Source organism: Emys orbicularis, chromosome 1, assembly GCF_028017835.1.
Source record: "Emys orbicularis isolate rEmyOrb1 chromosome 1, rEmyOrb1.hap1, whole genome shotgun sequence".
Taxonomy (NCBI): Eukaryota; Metazoa; Chordata; order Testudines; family Emydidae; genus Emys; species Emys orbicularis.
Genome location: NC_088683.1, coordinates 117,495,076 through 117,515,250, shown reverse-complemented (window position 1 = coordinate 117,515,250; position 20,175 = coordinate 117,495,076). Strand labels below are relative to the sequence as shown.

General features: G+C 46.5%; 1 protein-coding gene across 1 annotated transcript in view; it reads right to left on the bottom strand.

Annotated features, from left to right (window-relative positions):
• ADIPOR2 (adiponectin receptor 2) overlaps positions 1-20,175 on the bottom strand; it is a 78,669-nt gene that overhangs the window by 32,990 nt on the left and 25,504 nt on the right. The window contains exon 2 of the mRNA XM_065416518.1: positions 7,486-7,708. Coding sequence (XP_065272590.1) covers positions 7,486-7,635 — 150 coding nt within the window. The 5' untranslated portion in view covers positions 7,636-7,708. The remainder of the gene's footprint in view (positions 1-7,485; positions 7,709-20,175) is intronic.

Below are 20,175 nucleotides of genomic sequence, written 5' to 3'. Positions count from 1 at the left end.
CAACAACTTGTACTACACCTTGTTCTTGCCCTGTGATATTTATATAGGTTTTTTTCCCCTTGAGAATTAGAGTGACTTAATTTGTTGAAATGCACTCCCCCTCCACATTGGAGGTGCCCAAAGTGATTGTTTCTGGTGGAGGGTTGAAAGGTACCCCTCAGAATGCTGAGACAGCCATGTCAAGCATAGAAATATCTTTCTTCAGATGGTCAGCTATGCAAACGTGTGGTCTGTATTTGGTTTGTAATTAAATGCCAGACAATGCTGCAGACTCTTCATCCTGAGCAGAGTATAATGTGAATGAAGCCATGAGGCCTGTGAGACCTAGAATGAATTTCTAAGTGGGATTTTGACAAAGCACAGCTATGGCAGAGCCAAGCTTCAGAAATCTTCCTGGAAGAAAGAACTGCTCCTTTAAAGGGAACCCTTTGTATATGTAGCAATAGAGATTTCTTGATTATCTTAAGTACTAACTTCTTCAAAAAGGCACATGTGTCAACTATGTCCTTGGAAAGGGCTTCTGACAAGATTTAAATAAGGATTAATATACATACCCTGGTGTCTTAATGAGTGGCAACTGCCAATTGGTACTTTCTAAATACCCAGAAGGCAGCAAATAAACCAAGAGATAGGAATTTGTACCGAAGTGATCTTGCCCAACCAGAAAAAAAAAAAAAGATATTTGTGGTGCCTGGTCTGAAAGATATGGAAGTACACTTCTTTCAGATACAGGTTCCTGAATAGGGATGGAAGGAGGGGTGGTGGAAGGGAATCAAACTGAGTGGCATAACTACCTTTTATTGTCTCCAGAATTCATTTGTCTGACATTATGGAATGTAATTTGGCCCTGCTAACAGGAGGGAAACATGGAAACTAAGTAAATGGATCCCTTCACTTTGGCTCTCAATTCAGAGGCAGACACTAACGGTCTCGAACCAACTGTACCTCATTCTTGGACCCTGATCTGGGGGCAGAAATTGGAACTTTTTGTACAGCGCTCTTCATCTTCGATCCCTGAAGTACTAGAAGCTAACAATGCACTTTTTCCTTAGGTACAGACTCCTTAGATGCATCAGATATGGGAAGTTTTGTGGCCAGAGCTCCCTGCAACAATAAGACTTGCATCCTGTTCTGGCTCCATGCAAGCACTTGGGGTAAGAGCGCTGCAGATAGAGCACCTTGTAATGGGCACCGAATGTTAGGAAGACTACCAGACAAGAGGCTCATTTAGTGAAGTCAGGTATTTTAGCTTTTGAATCTGCCATGAATCCAGTAGTTGGAACCAAAATCTGAACTATACAAAGCTAAAAATAAGATTTAGAAAAAACCAAATAGGAGCCAACACACACTAAAACTAACATTAAGAACAATACTAGCTAAGGCACAGATTTCTATAGAGACATGGGTCTGATGGATTATGGAGAGGTTCACCTCTGTCTGCTGCTGTAGTTGAATGGAATTAACATGGCAGATGGTGCCTTTTACACACTCTCCCCCTCAGAACATTCCAAGAATGCAACAGGGAGGGGTAAGAAGGTCACCTGAGGCCTTGGCTACACTTGCCGATGTACAGCGCTGTGAGTTAAACCTGACTTCGTGCAGCTGAGTAGGGAAAGCGCTGCACTCTGTCCACACTGACAGCTGCCCAGCGCACTGTCGTGGCCACATTTGCGGCAATTGCAGCGCTGTTGGGAGCGGTGCATTATGGGCAGCTATCCCACAGAGCACCTTTTCCCATTCTGGCGCCGTGGGTTGTGGGAAGGGGGCGTGGGTGCGGGGGATTCTGGGTCCTGTCCCAATGCCCCGTGATGCATCGCTTCGCATCCCAGAAATCCCTTTGTTTCCGTCCACCTTTGGCGCCATCTTTCAACGGTTTCAGAGTGCAGCGCGATCTGTCTGCGGGAAATGGAGTCCGAACTGCTGAGGCGTATGCTGACGAGTCTCGCCAGCACGTCACGTTTGGCTGTCGAACTATTCCTTAAGATCCAAAGTGACAGTGAGAGTGAGGGTGAGGAGTCCGACGATGCTATCAAGCCGCGTAACGCGTACGATACGAAATTGCTTGTGGCATTCACGGACATGCTCAGCACCGTGGAACGCCGCTTTTGGGCTCGGGAAACAAGCACTGAGTGGTGGGATCACATCGTCATGGAAGTCTGGGATGACGAGCAGTGGCTGCAGAACTTTCGGATGAGAAAAGCCACTTTCATGGGACTGTGTGAAGAGCTCGCCCCCACCCTGCGGCGCAAGGACACGAGATTGAGAGCTGCCCTGCCAGTGGAGAAGCGGGTGGCTATTGCAATCTGGAAGCTGGCAACTCCAGACAGCTACCGGTCGGTCGCAAACCAGTTTGGAGTGGGAAAGTCGACCGTTGGAATCGTGTTGATGCAAGTTTGCAAGGCCATTAATCGCATCCTACTCAGAAGAACCGTGACTCTGGGTAACGTGCAGGAAATAGTGGATGGCTTTGCACAAATGGGGTTCCCTAACTGTGGAGGGGCGATAGATGGGACGCACATTCCTATTCTGGCACCACCCCACCTAGGATCCGAGTACGTTAATCGGAAGGGGTATTTCTCTATGGTTCTCCAGGCGCTTGTGGATCACCGTGGGCGTTTCATTGACATTAACACAGGCTGGCCCGGAAAGGTGCATGACGCACGCATCTTTTGGAACACTTGGCTGTTCAGGAAGATGCAGGCCGGGACTTTTTTCCCAGAGCGGAAGATCACGGTAGGGGAAGTTGAAATGCCCATTGTGATCCTTGGAGATCCCGCTTACCCGTTAATGCTGTGACTCATGAAACCCTACACAGGGAGACTTGACAGCAGCAAGGAACGGTTCAACTACAGGCTGAGCCGGTGCCGAATGACTGTGGGGTGTGCCTTTGGCCGTTTAAAGGGCCACTGGCGATCTCTGTATGGGAAGCTGGACTTGGCTGAAAACAGCATTCCCGCGGTTATATCTGCGTGCTGTGCCCTCCATAATATTTGTGAAGGGAAGGGTGAAAGCTTCACTCAGGCATGGACCTGCGAGGTTCAACACCTGGAGGCTGAATTTGCACAGCCAGAGAGCAGGGCTATTACAGGGGGCCAGCGCGGGGCTGCAAGGATTAGGGATGCCTTGAGGGAGCAATTTGAGGCTGAAAACCAGCAGTGATATCTGGTGCCCTGCACAGGAGTGAAGTGCAGTAGTTCCAATCTTTAGGAATCAGTGTCTGCTTAGCAGACAAGCAGACTTGCAGTGCCTGTTTAGTTCCTGGGCTAAGGAGTCTTTTACTTTATGCAATAATAAAGAATGTTTTCAAAGCCAAAAAATCCATTTATTTAAAAGAAAAAAAAAAATATTTATTGAAAAGAAACAAGGGGGTGGAGTGGGGAAAAAGTACAATCACAGATTCGCATATGTCCTGTCTGGTGTGCTGTGCAGTGAGTGCTGCACTTCAGGATAGCTATACTGCATGGTGATGGAGGTTGAGTGCAGAGGGTAAGGGTCGTGGTTTTCAGGGTTGGGTGGTGAAGATACTGGTGTTGGAGGCAGCGGGTGGCGTGAAGAACACGGAAGTTGGGGAAAGTGGGTTGGAGGTGACAGTGGGGCACAACGGAAAGCGTTTTGTGACAAGGGCTGTGGGGGGGGTGGCGTTTGCGGTACTGCTCCTCTTTCTGCATGGCTACCAGCTCCTGGATAGCATCTGCTTGGCGCTCCAGGATGCTTATGAGCCTATCAGTGCTTTGCTGCCGGTGCACGGTGCTTTGCCGCCGGTGCGCTGCATTTTCCTGGCGGATCCTGCTTTCTCTCTCCCTCCAGTCCTGTGCTTTCTCATTCTCTTTAATAGATTGCCGCATCACTTCTTGCGGCATGTCTTCTTTGCTTTTTCGCGGTCTCTTCCTGAGTCTTTGCAGTCTCTGAGCAGGCGATAAGAGGGACGGCTGAGGTCTCAAGGTTGATGCAGCTGTATAGGCAAAATGCAACATTTAACAGAGGCAGCATTGTTCATACCAGACAGAGTAATGATCCCCCCCACACTTAAGGAGTAGAAAACACACAGGGTCTACACAATAGCATAATTTTCCCGTCCGAAACAGAGCACACATATCCCACGGGAGCCTCACAATGGTGAGTAAGGGGGACTGATTGTTTCAGGGCTGCACTGTCCTCTGGGTTTCTGTGACTTGGGGAGAGCCAACAGCTTCAGGGGGCACCTACACTGAACACTGTCCCAACATTTTCCACAGGAGTTCGTCCTGGATGATATCTCGCTGCTGAGGGTGACCTGGGAAGCAAGGGAGGGTATTCTACTGCAATGCGGCTTCCGCCCTGGCCCATATGCAGCTTGCCTGTGTGCAGCAATGGTCCCCCCTCCCCTCGCGGCACAGTGGCGCGGACACGTTAGCCTGGCTGGGACAAGGACCACGGCGGCTCTCCCGATAAACCTGCGCAAACGCATTGCACACGTTCTGGATGAGACATTCGAGGAGATTACCGAGGCCGATTACCGCGATGTGATAAACCACATCAATGCACTATTCCGCATCTAGGCATGCATGCCTAACCCTCCTCTCCCAAAGAGCCCGCACCGAAAAAATCTCTTCCCGAAAAAAAAAAACTGCTTACCGGGATCCTGCTCTTCTGTTTGTCCTCCACCAAGTACCGGCCGCTGCGAGTGGCTACCTTCCTCCTGGCTCGAGAAGAGCTCCTGGCTGCATGGCTGCAGGGATTCCGGGGTGTCTCCATCAGGCCCACCACCATCACTCCCGTTTTCCTCCTCCTCCTCCTCCTCTTCCTCCTCCCCCCCCCCACACCGGCTCTGAAGTGTCCATGGTGGTGCTCGGAGTGGAGGTGGGGTTAACCCCAAGTATCGCATCCAGCTCTTTGTAGAATCGGCAGGTCGCGGGGGGAGCACCCGAGCGGCCGTTTGCATCGCGGGCTTTGCGTTAGGCACTCCGCAGCTCCTTCACTTTAATCCTGCACTGCAGGGAGTCCCGGTCATGGCCCCTTTCCATCATGTCCTTTGATACCTTCCCGAAGGTATCGTAATTCCTATGGCTGGAGCGCAGCTGGGACTGTACAGCTTCCTCCCCCCAAACACTGATGAGGTCCAGCAACTCACCATTGCTCCATGCTGGGGCTCGCTTGGAGGCATGGTTACCTGGAAAGATTCGCTGATAGCACTCCACGCCACGCCGGGCTGAGCAAATAGGAAGGGGATTTTTAAAATTCCCAGGGAATGTAAAGGGTCGGTCACATGGTTGGTTACCTCAGGCCAGGGCAATAGAGTTTGAACTGATGACCAGAGTGGCTAGAACAGGCATTGTGGGATACTGCCGAATAATTCTGGAGGCCATTCACAGCGCATTGGGCGGCCACATTGGCGCCGCAGCGCTGCAGCGGCAGCGCAATACTCGCTATTCCTCTCGGGGCGGTGGAGTACATGCAGCGCTGCAACCACGGAGATGCAGCGCTGCAAATGCCTTGCCAGTGTGGACGGGGAGTGAGTTACAGCGCTGGGGGCGGCTTTACAGCGCTGCAACTCGCAAGTGTAGCCAAGGCCTGAGTCCTCTAATAGGCTATACTATGAGAAGGTTCCACCATCTGAGCTGTACCAGACGGCACATCCCATGAGTGGGAATATACAGAGGACCCTCGAAGAAAGCACATATAAAGAAAGCCATAGGTTTGTGCAGTACCTCATTAAAAAGAGAAGAATTGATAAGTGCTGCTGAGCCAAGAGAAGAAGCACAAGAGCATTCATTATATAAAGCTAAATAGTTAGATGTTTTTCCCACTGTAAAGAATGGTGGGTATTACATGATTTTATTCTAACTACCACCACCAACTCATTAAGATCTCTTGGCAAGTCACTTAATTTACAGTGATTCAGTTTCCCCACCTGTAAGATAGCCACTATTTTTTTGGAACATGGGGTAGCAGCATTGCTCAGGTTTGGCCCAGCTGCCTGCTGGGGACACAGGAGCTGCCACTGCCCACACCCAAGGTGAGTGGGGGTTAGGCTAGCTCTCAACCCCCAGGCCCAACCCGGCAGGACAGGAATTGCCATTGCTGGGTAAGTGTGGGGCAAGCTCACTCAGAAGCCCCAATACTCCATCCTTCCCTCCTGGGCTGGTATTAGGGTTGTAGTGCCTGGATGAAGGGTGCTGCTACAGATAGTCGGTGCCTCCTCGGTGAGGAAAAGAGGCCAATGCTGGCCTGCTATCATTTTCAAGAGGTAAAGCTGAATTTCATTTGTTGGATTGTGGGTTTTTTTTTTTTTTTTTTAAATCAACAATTATGGAGCAGTCACATTAAACCCATGACTTTTCTAAATTTACTGTGACTGCACCATGATTTTTGATGAAAATGCTGTGACAAATCTGAAGCCCTAATAATTAAACACTAAAAATCAGTCTACATGCCACCATTAATCACTACAACATTAACACTAGACATTGGCTGATAATGTGAAAGTAAGTCTATACACACACACACACACACACACCCCCCTACCTTTCATTTGCGTAAAGATAAACAGATGTATATAGGACCACCTACGCAATGGCAGGCAGGCAGAATATTAATTTTATTATATTATAGAGCCAGAGTCCTAGAAGTTCTCATGAGATACCCAAAATACTTTCTAAGTATATAATTGCTAAAAAAAATTCTGTATCATGAGGACAGACTTTGCTTATTTGCAATCCTTTAGAAGAACAATGAACACTGGCTGTTTTTCACTCTTGTTGCAGGGATATTTTAAGCTGAATTCAGTAAGCCTCTTCAGTTAACTCTGTACTAACAGCCAATTCGTAGCCTAGCAGCAGACTGAATTATGCTTCTGTACACACCCATCTCAAACCACAGCATTTCTGTTTACAGACATTATCAGCAAGGCACAGTGCCACTGACAGGCTGATTTTTCTACACTATCCAAGTGGTCCCCATCTTCCAAGGACAATGGAGTAGCATGAGTCCTCACAGTCATATAGCTGTTAAAGCACAGAAAGGAGCTGCAGTTCTATTTCTTCCTGGACATTACAGAATCTTTAGCTTATGATGAAGAAACTCATCCAATATGAACCTATTCAGTTGACATTGAGCATATAGCTTAATCCCACGTATCTGATGAGCAGGAAGTTTGCATATATGTTTGTTCTTAGAGCATATTGCCTGTGTTTCCCACTCACACCCCCTTTCCCATGTATACTACACATTTCAGATATGTTTCTACTTTGTTTTTAAAAAGTCTGTACTCCTATAATGATTATAGGCTCTTAGGGACAGATTTTAAAAGGTATTTAGGCACCTAGTGGGATTTTCAAAAGCACCTAGGTGCCTAAATCTCATCATTTCAATCCCATTTATAAGGGGCCTAAATATCTTATAAAATCTGGCCCTTAATTCATACATTCCAAAACAATTATGCAGCACCTAAGAGTCAAGTCTCATTTATCCAGAGTCATTCGCAGAGTTTCAAGGTACCCAACTTACCTTTTGCAGGTCCAAGGATAAAGCTGGCTCCTCATCAGAGTGGTCATCATCATAGTTTGACTGTCCTGCACTGTCGGGCATGTGTCCTTTCCTGAGCCGTAGGACTGGCTCTGGAATAACAGTGTTATCGAGATCCGTTGGTTCGTTCATGAGACACTGGGGGCCTTCTCAGAGAGATTCTGCTCCCTCTTGTGGGATGGGTTTTGAAGACAATGCGTTGTCCCTGAAAAGCAAACAGAGTTTACATAGCTGAAGTCTGAAAGATTCTAGGAAGTTGGTTAGGTATATGACACACAGTTACCTGCAGGGAGATTTATCCAATTGGTGCCCATGCTCTTACAGGACTATCTGCGGCACCTCTTATTAGATGAGACTTCCATTTGTACTCATATGACCAGTAATTCTTAACCATTTCCCTTGCTTTGGTGTCTTCTAAAGGTGACAGAAAGAATGTTCCCTTCAAGAGCACTAGCTAATATGTTCCCCAAGATGAGAGTCAGTCAATTCACAACATAAAGCTAGAAGTGTTTAATAAATATTTGCTTTTTGAAACAAATACCCAACATGGATACTATGGAAGTTCTTTCTAGGTAACTCTGTACTTTTAGACAGACAACTAAACCACCATAAAAGATACTATAATCTTTGTATTCCTTGGCACATGGCAGGCTGCATTACAAGACAGAGTTCCAGTCTTGTTTATATTAGACTTCTTGGGAAATCTCCCTCTCTTACATTAGCACTCCCTTTCTTACACCAGTAGTAGTAGTAGTAATTATCTCTCCACTAGGGTTTAGGCAGCCATTGGTGTTTTCACCACCACGTCCTATAGATCTGTTAGACAAAAACAATGGTACGAGTGCCTGCTGTCATGTCATAGCCAGAGTCGTTGCTCCTTTCTGGTCCCCAAGAGTCATTTTCTATCCCCTCAAGATTGTTAAGAACCATTCCTGAAGTGAATTTACACTCATGTGCTGCTGCAAATAAATTTTGGGAAACTCGCACTCAAGATGTTAAGTAGCGGGAAATTCCTTGATTCAAATTAACTGACTCCTAGCCTTCCCTCATTCTGGGAGTATTATCTGTTAGTAGTTGCTCATCTTCTACAACACCAACTTTGTGCTAGACACTTCAAGATCTAATGCAACAGGAGGGAGCATAATCAGTGATTGGTCAGTTAGGAATGCTAGAAGACATTAACATTTAAATAATTCTGAGATCCATGAGTTGAGAGAGAGAGATCTTTTTACGCAAGACAATCTATTGAATGTATAGATCTACTACTAATCACTACAGTAGCATCTAAGCACTTACACACAGTTACAAATCACAAGCAGATATAGGGCTGGTCTACACTACCTCGGTAAATCGATCTAATTTACACAACTTCAGTTATGTGAGTAACGTAACTGAAGTCAACATAGTTAGATCCACTTAGCGCAGTGGCTACACTGCACTATGTCAACGGGAGAGCATCCCCTGTTGACTTCCCTTATGCTTCTCAGAGAGGTGGAATACATAAATCAATGGGAAATGGCTCTCCCATCCATTTAGTGTGTCTTCACCAGACCCGCTAAATCGACACTCGCTGCATCAATTGCAGCAGTGCCAATCTACCAGTAAGTGTAGACATGCCCATAGTAAGAATCAATTGAATAAATAGAAGTTGTCCAATAAAAGACACCCACCTTGTGTCGCTAATATCCTGGGACCAACACTGCTACAATACTGCATTCTACATTAGCATAACACTCTTAAGCTACACGCAAAAACAACTATATTAAAAGAACCTTAAAGTTGCAAAGACACAGGTGTGCTAGGAAATGACAGAATCAAAAGATTGCCTGAACAAGCTAGGAAAATGGGGTCTAGATTAAATTACCATAAGGTGAGTGCACAACTGGTTGAAAAACTATATTCAAAGAGTATTTATCAATGGTGGTTTGCTGTCATACTACAAGGAAACATCAAGTGATGTCTTTCACAGGTCTGTCATGGGTCCGGTACTACTCAAAGTTTGCATCAAGACAGGGGTGGGCAAACTTTTTGGCCCGACGGCCACATCTGGGAATAGAAATTGTATGGCGGGCCATGAATGCTCACAAAATTGGGGTTGGGGTGTGGGAGGGGGTGAGGGCTCTGGTTGGGGGTGCAGACTCCAAAGTGGGGCTCGGATGAGGAGTTTGGGGTATAGGAGGGTGCTCTGGGCTGGGAACGAGGGGTTCAGAGAGCAGGAGGGGGATCAGGGCTGGGGCAAGGGGGGTTGGGGCATGGGGAGAGGCTCAGGGGTGCAGGCTCCAGGCAGCGCTTACCTCAAGCAGCTCCCAGAAGCAGTGGCATGTCCCTGCTCCTGCGCAGAGGCATGGCCAGACAGCTCCGCACGCTGCCCCGTCTGCAGGCACCACCCCTGCAGCTCCCATTGGAGCGTGCAGGAGCCGGAGGGGGGCCATGCCACGGCTTCCAGGAGTCGCGTGGAGCGGCCCCTGACCCTGCTCCCCGGCTAAAGTGCCAGAGTGAGGCAAGCCCCAGACCCCGCTCCCCAGCAGGAGCTCAAGGGCCAGCTTAAAACAGCTGGTGGGCCAGATTCGGCCCACAGGCCGTCGTTTGCCCACCCCTGCATTAAGGGCTTGAAGGATGTAATAGAGAGTACACTTATAAAATCTGCAGTTGACACCAAACTGAAAAGGGTTGCAAGCACTTTGGAGGACTGGATTAGAATTCAAAATTACCTTGACAAATTGGAAAACTGATCTGAAATCAGCAAGATGCAAGTCAGTTAAAAACAAGGCAAAGAACTACACTTAGGAAGGGAAAAAACAAAATGCACTACTACAAAATGGGGAATTATTGGCAAGGCAATACACAGCTGAAATGGAGCTGGGCTTACAGGCGAGCACAAACTGAATGAGTCAACAGAGTGACGCTGCCACAAAAAAGTCAAGTTTCATTCTGGGATGTCATGTGTAAGAAATGGGAGGTAACTGTTCTGTTCTACTCAGCACTAGTGAGGCCTCAGCTGGAGTACTGTGTCCAGTTTTGGGCACCATACTTTAAGAAGAATTTGAACAAACTGGAGAGTCCAAAGGACAGAAACAAAAATGGAGAGGTTTAGAAAACATGATGTATGAGGAAAGGTTGAAAGAACTGGGGATGTTTAGTGTAAAGAAGTGAAGACTGAAGGAACATAATTCTTCAGGTATGTAAAACGTTAGAAAATAATTAATCACTGTTCTCTTTATATGTTCACCAAGGGTAGGATAAGTAGTAAACAGCTTTAGTTTGCAGCAAGGTAAATTTAGGTTAGATATTGGGGGGGGGGGGAAGTTTCTAAATACAAGGATAGCAGCACTGGAACAGGTTTCGTAGGGAGACTGTAGAATCCCCATATTTGGAGATTTAAGAGCAAGTTAGACAAACGCCTGTCAGGGATGGTCTACATATACTTAATCCTGCCTCAGCACAGGGGGATGGACTAGAGGACCCTCTTGAGGTCCTTTTCAGCCCTACATTTCTATGATTCTATGTCCACAATAAAGTTTCAAAAGATTAGGTACAAGAGGTTCCCATACTCATCTGTGTAGAGTTGGTTATATGGTGCTTACTACCCTTTTGTACGTAAGACAAACAGAACAGAGAATAGAAGAGCAAAAACAGACTAAAATCTATTGTAATAGAGACAGCTAAAAATTCACTTTCCTAACAGGACTTTTCCATGTGAGCAATTACTAGTTGCCACATGAATATTTGATCACAAATGGGAAAGAAAGTGGGCTACAGTCATGAATAGGAAGGACAAATGAGTTTTATTAAGCTGTGATCCACACTATGAGTAGTTGAGAACCCCTAGAGCAGGTGTGGGGAACCTTTTTTCTATCAGGGCCATTGACCCACAGGAAAAAAAAAAAAAAAAAAATCAGTCGCGGGCCACACAAAAATAAAAAGCAAGGGTCTGATCCAAAGGCTATGCCATTGACTACCCCGGTCTTTGGATCAGATGCAGTGATGCGGTTCTTGCCATAAATCAGCCCTACCATCCCCCGGTGCTGTCGTATGGCTCTTCTCTGAATTCCCCCAGGTTGTCAGTATATTTCTGGGGGGCCCAGAGCCAAGTGTAGGATCCCCGGGAGGGTGGAGGGACCCTCCTCCCCAGAACGGGACCAAGAGGGGCTGTCCTCTCCCTGCTCCGGGGTGGGTGGGCGGGCAATGGCAGGAGGAAGGGGGGGGGGACAGAAGGAATTGAGGCCACCTCCCCATGAGCCCCTCCAGCCAGCCTTGCGGGGGGTGATGGACCCAGTAGGCCCAGCCAATTGGGGGGCCCTGGGCACACACCCAGCTCCAAGAAGAGACGCCGCTCTCCAGCAGCAACTGCTCCTGTCCCACCGCCCCACACCAGGCCTGGCTCCCCAAGGAGGAAGACCTACCTTTTTTGAATATTCCTCTGCTGCCACTGGGCCGTCTGCTCACTTGCCCTACTCCCAGTGGGACGTGCCTAGGAGCCCCAGCCATTTGGGGGCCCCGCCATGCCCCCCCATCTGCTCCAACCCCCTGCACGGCGCTCCAGCCGGTGAACGGGTCTTGCCCCGACCCTGCTCCCCAACTGGAGCGCCAGGCAGGTGGAGCAAGGCGAGCCCCAACTCCGCTCCCCAGCTGGAGCGCCGGGCAGGGAGAGCAGGGCGAGCCCCTGACCCCACTCTGCGGGCTGGATGAAATTAAGCAACAGGCGGGATCTGGCCTGTAGGACATAGGTTCACCAACCCCTGCCCTACAGAAATATATTTAAGTAACTGAAAAGTAAACATGATAAGTAGCATCTGTTTAGTAGGTCATAGTTAAAACACTGCCCCTCCACCCCTTTTATAACATTAAAATGCACATGCTCACTGCCAAGTCTGACACACTCGGAAAGTGGGGAGATAGTAAGTTTCTCATTAAAACACATAGAAACATCTTCCAAAACCCCAAGTGTCTTAACGTTAGCAACAGGAGAGAACATGGCTGTGAACAGACTGTAGAACTCAAGTTTAGAGCCTCCGCAATTTTTTGCTGCATTCCTCACTGAGATTCCATTTAAAGAAAAAGGTTTGTAGTTGCCATGATACAACCACTGAGAGATAAACCCTTCTTAGTGACTTATTCAGATACCATGGTGATAGCCACAGTATAAGAACCTAGACAGATAAACTAATGAGCTCCTGCTACAGTTAACCCAGCTTCAGAAAACTGTCTACAGTCAAAGAGCAACAAAGATGTGACCTCCAAAGATTAATTGGACCTTTTAAAACCCTGTCTAGACTAATATTTAGCCAAGTTTATTACACAGTTAAATGACATGCCAGGCTCTACTTATGGCATATAAAGACACAACATGGTTAATACTCCAGTAGAACTCTGGTAAGCTAACAACATGTCACCTTTGGCAGTAGTTTTACCTGATACACGGTTGGCTTCCTGTAACCAGGACACAATCATGCAGCATATTTCATACCCCTTAAGCAGTTTAACCAGACTTGTAAATTTGTGGATATAAGTATTCTGCCTAGTGTGGATGCATGTATTCAGACAAAGGTGTTTATAATCAATATAGTTTATTCCCATATACTGGCACTAATAAGCAGGCACTGGTCTCGGGCCCTCTCTCTGAGCAGATACTAGTCTATTGCAACTGGATCCAACTGCTGAATCCTACTTACTGCTAAGCCCCACTAGTGACCAATCACAGTTCCTAGCTCTGGGGGTCTCGGGCACACTCCCAGATGCAGACACTGGCATCCTTCTTTGGCTGTGGGGTCCCACAATCTGGCCACGTCAAGCCAGGAACCAGTGCCTGAGCCCCAGTTGCTTAGACACATTCCCCCCCAGAGTCCACCTGGCAGTGGGAGCTCTAGATTTCTAGTTAACCAATTGAGGAACAATGAAGGAGTGGCAGTAAACAAGTAACACAGGCTTAAGCTTGCTCTACACTTAAAACTTAGGCTGACATAGCTATGGTGTGTAAGTATGTGCTGTGTCCCCCCCCGGGAGAGGGGGCACTGCCTGTGCTGTGTCCCCCCCTGGGGGGGGGGGAAAAGAGAGAAGAGGGCATAGAGCTGTGGCCCCTGGAATTAAGTGATAGGTCAGTCACCTGCACTGCCCTGCTCCTCTGCCATCTGTGGCTATCATGCTGCCTCTACCCCGCCATGGAGCCAATCACTGGCCTTGCTTCTCAAGTGCCTCCTGCTGTGCTGCGCAGGTGAGAGCCCGGCCCGGGGCAGATCTGTGTGGGGGTGGATGTTGGGGTGTCCCCCTGCCCATTGTGTGCTCAGGTAGGCAGAGCACACCCCTAGCCCCATCCCATGTCCTGTGGAGACACCCAGAACCAGCCTCGTGTGTCGAGGGGTGGGGGGGGAGAGTCAGCTCAGGACAAGCCTTTGGAGCTGCTCAGGCAGGAGAGGAGGCAGCTGCTGTTCTGGACACCTCCCTGCTGTCAGGATGTCACCCCACAGCTTCCCCCCACCACCTTGGATGAAGTTTGCAGCAGGAGGGAAGATGCTGCCCCTTCCCCCTGCCGGTGGCTCTGGCCCCTTTGTGGGCTCACTGGGTCTGATCTGTGCTGCAAGTAAGTGGCTCATGCGGGGACCCAGGCACTCATGTGTTGCCTTTAGTGCCCTCCCCCCAACCCTGTATGTGTCTGTCTTCCAGACCCCAGCAAACCCCTCACTCCTGCCACCCAGCCCGGAGCAGAGGCTGGCTTCTTGCCCTCCGTGTTTGTGCCCTTGCCCAGGGTACTGTCCCCTCCATGCACCTTGGCAGTGCATTCCCAGCCTAAAGATAAATAATTTATTGGACTACTAGGCCAAAACTAGCCCAGACTGGGCTACTTTTTAAGTGACTTTGGGCTATTAATGCAGTAGAAATCTGGCAGCCACTTTTGCTTATTTCAGCCTTACCACCGCTTTGCTGGTATAGGAATACCAATATACTATATCAAGTAATTTACTGGCCCCATTCTTGCAAAGTCACACCTGTTATGTTACCCATGGCCTGGTTATAATTTTTGGTACTGGTAGAACTATTTCAGTTTGGGTTGAGGGAAAGGATAGTTATACTTCCAATTGAGATAGTTACACTGGTACAACCCTCTTAGTGTGGATACACAGTTATATCACTAAAAAGGTACCTTATGCCTAAACAGCTTATGTGACAAGTCTGGGTCAAACTGTGAACTCCATGTTTCGAGACTGTTTTCTGATTGTAACTTTTGTTCTGCGTTGTAATCTCCATGTTGGGTTAAAACATCCAGGTGGTGTTGAAAACCAGTTTAATTTTGACAGGGTCAGTCTATTCTAGATATTGTATGCTAATGCTAAATTCTGCTGGTATAAACTGCACCCACACAGTAGCCTTTTGCTGGTACAGGTATGTTGGTCACAAATCACATCCCTGATCAACACAGCTATGCCAGAAAGAGTCCTAGTGTAGACCTGGCCTGCTTGCTAAATGGCTGTGTTATGCGGGAACAGAGATGCTGGGTACTGCTAAAAGATGTTTGATCTTCCCAAAGTGTTCCTACCCAGCATCTCTTTTCCCCCATAACACAGCCATTTAGCAAGCAGGCCAGGTCTACCCTAGGACTCTTTCTGGCATAGCTGTGTTGATCAGGGATGTGATTTGTGACCAACATACCTGTACCAGCAAAAGGCTACTGTGTGGGTGCAGCTTATACCGGCAGAATTTAGCACGAGCATACAAATCCACACTAAATCCAAGAGCGTGGAAGTTGAGCAATTAAGGAAGTGATTTTTATTCTGCTTAAATTTGTTTTGTTAACATTTAACGTCAATTACTAACTTTTGTAGCTAAAGTCTGAGCTCTTGCACCTTACATAAAGGGGCAAGATTGTTGAATCTTTACATCTAAGCCTCCCAACTAGATGTCCTCCAGCAAAACCAGACTCTATATTCTTAATACTTAAAAGTAAAACCAAGCAGGAAAAAAGCTTTTAAAAAATCTTAAGTTTTCTTTATACATTATAAAGGAAAAAAGGTACAAGACCAATTGTTAAATTCTTTGGAGGTCACTTTTAACAATCTGGAACAAATAAAAACATGTCTGTCTATCTCCCACCCACTCCTCAGCCCCCAGATAAAGAGGCACATCTACAAAATAAAGATCTCTGCCTCCAGCAAATGGTCAGTGTGTCCAAACAGCTGCTTTTGTAACCTGCAAATTGTCAGTGGACACTGCAGGCTGAGCAATTCACAGCAGGCTGCCCAGGCAGACAGACAATCAAGCACATTCAGAAGCATTCAGACCCAAAGAAAGGGAAAAACCATGGACCTGTGTACACTAAAACTGCATCTAGCTGAGGGGACCCAACTATATTGTTACCCCACTCCCACCCCCCGACAGGTGGGCAAATTATATGGCAAATTGGATCTTCAGAGTTTTGTTGGCATCTCATGTCCAAAGTTAGTCAGTTTCATAAAGCCTAAATTAATGTCCTGTTTACAGTACAAATTGGAGGATTGCTGTAACAGTTTTACTTTGCTGTACACTGGACCCAAGAGACTAAAGTTTTGTCACATAAGTTAAAAATGGGAAATAGACATTCCAATTTCCACCCCCCACTGTCTCACCAATGTGCCTCAACCCAGGCCTACGGGGACTTATTCTAGAGCAAGAGGAAAGTTCAGACCCCACCTTTGACTCCCTTTTGATAGTTGAGATAACGAGTTGTGATGCTCTCCTCTGGGAACCGAGAACTGTAAGCCACTGTTACTCCTCTGCCTGAACAAGAGAGTGAGCTTTGCTAGAGATTACTGACTGTCAGCTCCCTGCCACACCAGTCTGTCCAGTTCACCAGAAAATGCCAAGATTCCACCAGTATTAAACTTGGCCTGCTGGCAACCAGTGAACCCCAGTTCCCGAGTTCCCCAGAGACATCTCACTGGATACTCTCAGAAATTATTAAATTTGATGGCTCCAAAGAGACCGAGCACACACCAGCCTTTTAGATTAGCAGAAGACTCGCCCTTTACTTCAACATAACAGCACTAACAGTTTACAGTAAAATTAAGAATAAGTTTATTAAAAAAGAACAGAGATTGAAGGGACACCAGGCAGAATAAGAGAAAGAAAAGGTTACAAAAAAACAAATATGACACACTTTCTTGTGCCTAAAAGTGAATTCTAACAAGCTAGATCTTTGACTAAATTTTTCACTAATTGCAAGCTATCAACAGCTCCTGCCCTTCAAGCCAAAAGGATCCACGATTCAAAGGGTGCTGTTAGTTATCCATCACTTAGATAGAGGTGAGAAACAACAGACCTCAACCCTATTGTCCCTCTGCAAATTTGTGTACAGAGTCAATCCCTTTCCTGTCTCTAAAAGCACAGTTTCAAAAAGTTCAACGAATAGAAGATTGTTGGGGCGGAATACATCTGAACAAGGAGAAGAAGTCTGGAGATAAATGTGAGAAGGGAGGGATATATGCTTGTTTTGTTAAAATATTATATGTTTGCTGTTGAAGAAAAAATCCAGAATACTTAACATTGTTGTTTTAGTTAAATAAAACAATTTAAATGTCTGTCTGGTGATGTTCTCCTCCTAATACAGCATGGCAAGAAAATCCTCCAAATATTAATTATTAACCTGTTGAATTGGAGATAGTTCACCTCCCAATGACTTCATAAATATCTGCTTCAATTACCTTTAGTAAATGAAATAACCAATCATTCATTTTCTGATATAGCTGTAAAACTAATCTGAAAAGTTTTCAAAATCACTTTAAAAATGTATAGTGTGTACCTTCTAAAAATGAATCCTACATCTATCTCTGAGTTGTGAAGAATATGTATTAAGTTTATAACAACCAACAAGAATGCACTTTTATGTAGAAAACCATGATTAAATCGAGTCTTCCTGACTAGTGATTTAAATGAGGATTTAAATCAAATCCATCCTGAAATGAACCTCAGAAGAGCTCTCAGAAGAGGGGCATCCCTGAACTAAAACAGCCTGTAAATGTACAGGAGCAGAATGGCCCAAGTTGTTATCCATTACAGAGGAGAAACTCTGCCAGCGGGGTTCTCTCATGAAAGGTGGATCCCAGCTTTCTGGGCTGAACATGTGGGTGAGAAATATGTTAGACAACAGGAAGGTAACTTGTTAATAAGTATAGGCTAAAGATAGCATTTTATTTTATTTTTCTTTTACCTGTAGCCTTATGTTTCTAAACCCTTGTATTTGCTTTTATTTGAATCTCTATTTTTATCTTTAGCTCTGTTAAATAAACTTCAAACAGGTTTTAATACAGACCTGTCTAAACGCTTTATGTTAAGGAGAGTGTTGAACTGAGGTGGAACCAGGGTGCACTGCTTCCATGCAGGCAGAGGATGTGTGTACATTATATGCGTCCATAAGATAAGGGACTGGTGACTCTGTGTAGGGTATTCACCCACGAAAGCTTATGCTCCAATACGTCTGTTAGTCTATAAGGTGCCACAGGACTCTGTTGCTTTTGAAAGTGGGGTGTATAAATAGTTAGCCTACAGAGGGAAAGAGAAGGGCTCATGAAACCTGGAGCAAAGAACCTGGGTTGCCAGCAGCTAGTGGCTGGGGAGTTTCCCCTGGGGGGGTATATACAGGTCTCCCACCTCCCCCCCACCCAAACTACTGTAAGCAGGTGGAAGCGATTCACTCTGGACACCTGAGGTAACTAAAATTGTCACAGTGCAAACCTGCTCCATTAAAGCTTATCAGTCATTTCCTCACTGGAAGACAGTGTGTCTGGATACCATCAGATTAGGCCTGAATAAAGACTGGGAGTGGTTGGGTCATTACAAAACCTAAACTTAATTTCCCCAATACTAATTTCTCCCTACTGTTACTCACACCTTCTTGTCAACTGTCTGCAATGGGCCACTCTCTTACCACTTCAAAAAAGTTATTTTTCCTCCTTTGGTATCCTGCTGTTAATTGATTTCTCGTTAGGATGACCTCATACTTGGTAAAGCAACCCCCATCCTTTCATGTATTTATACCTGCTCCTGTATTTTTCACTTCATGCATCTGATGAAGTGGGTTCTAGCCCACGAAAGCTTATACCCAAATAAATGTGTTAGTCTCTAAGGTGCCACAAGGACTCCTCGTTGTTTTCACACAGCTACATTCACTCTGGTCTACAACTTTGCCACTGGACAGAAAGATCCTAAAGGCTCTGCCACTTCAGTCAGAACCAAGGTGACAGCAATGTTGTGGAAACATAGATTTGCTCTACACAGAATTGTACACTCTACAGTGAGTAGACACGCAAACCATCTTAAAAATACCTTATACCAAGTTTGTTGAATTACCAAATGAAGGCACTCAAACCAATTTAAGAGCATCCCCACACGGGGGTTGCAACAAAGTAAATCAATTTAGAAGATTTAGTCAAATGGGTGCAGTTTCTGTATAGTTTCAGTTAAAGTGGCTATTCTTCCACTTGCACACTAGCGTTCTTCAGAGAAGAAGAATATAATCCATCTCAGGAAGATCTGATTTCCCAACCTAACTTGAGTTGTGAAATTGACAGTTTAGAGCAGGGGTCGGCAACGTTCGGCACGCGGCTCGCCAGGGTAAGCACCCTGGCGGGCCGGGCCAGTTTTATTTACCTGCTGACGCGGCAGGTTCGGCCGATCGCGGCCCCCACTGGCCGCGGTTCGCCGTCCCGGGCCAATGGGGGTGGCGAGAAGCCGCGGCCAGCATATTGCTCGCCCGCGCCGCTTGTCGCCACCCCCATTGGCCCGGGACGGCGAACCACGGCCAGTGGGGGCCGCGATCGGCCGAACCTGCCGCGTCAGCAGGTAAATAAAACTAGCCCGGCCCGCCAGGGTGCTTACCCTGGCGAGCCGAACGTTGCCGACCCCTGGTTTAGAGGCAATGCTGCAGGGACAGCAATGCATTCCACTGTCCTGCCACAGAGAGAGCAGTGTGTGTGTGTGTGTGTGTGTGTGTGTGTGTGTGTGTGTGTGTGTGTGTGTGTGTGTATATATATATATATATATATATAGAGAGAGAGAGAGAGAGAGAGAGAGAGAGAGAGAGAGAGAGAGAGAGAGATGGGAAAACAAGAACTTACTTCTTCTGTTATATAAGGAGTTATGCTAACAAGCAGCAGGAAAGTAATTCGTTCCAGGACTTCATGCATTTATCAGTCTACCTCCAAACCCTCTGTCAGTCACAATCATGCTGTCTACTTAAAACCTAAACAATGCACAACCTATTAGTTAATTTTTATTTTTTAAGATGTTCTGATGAGGTGTCTGAGCAATTCACAAAGATAAAGAAGTCTTATAAGGGGCAAAATCTAGAATCACCAATTAAGTCATCCAAACAAGTCAACCAACCTACCTTACTCACTGCTCAAAGTGCTCAACAAACTCAAGAAGGAAGAAAACAGCCCCACCCTTGCCTAAACAGATACCACAGATGAATATTGGCTTAGCTTAGGTTCAGGAAAGCGCAGTTCAGTGTTGAGAGAGCTCAGCGAAGAAGGCCCTGCTTGTAGTCCTCTAGATTATTCCATAGGATAATCAAATTCCAGCTCCTACCCATCTCAAGCACAGCAATGGAAGATAAAGCAGAATGTGCCTCAATGCAGATATGCACAATATTTAAAGCTTTATTTTAAGTCCGTGCTAGATAAACATGATACACAACCCGTCCCT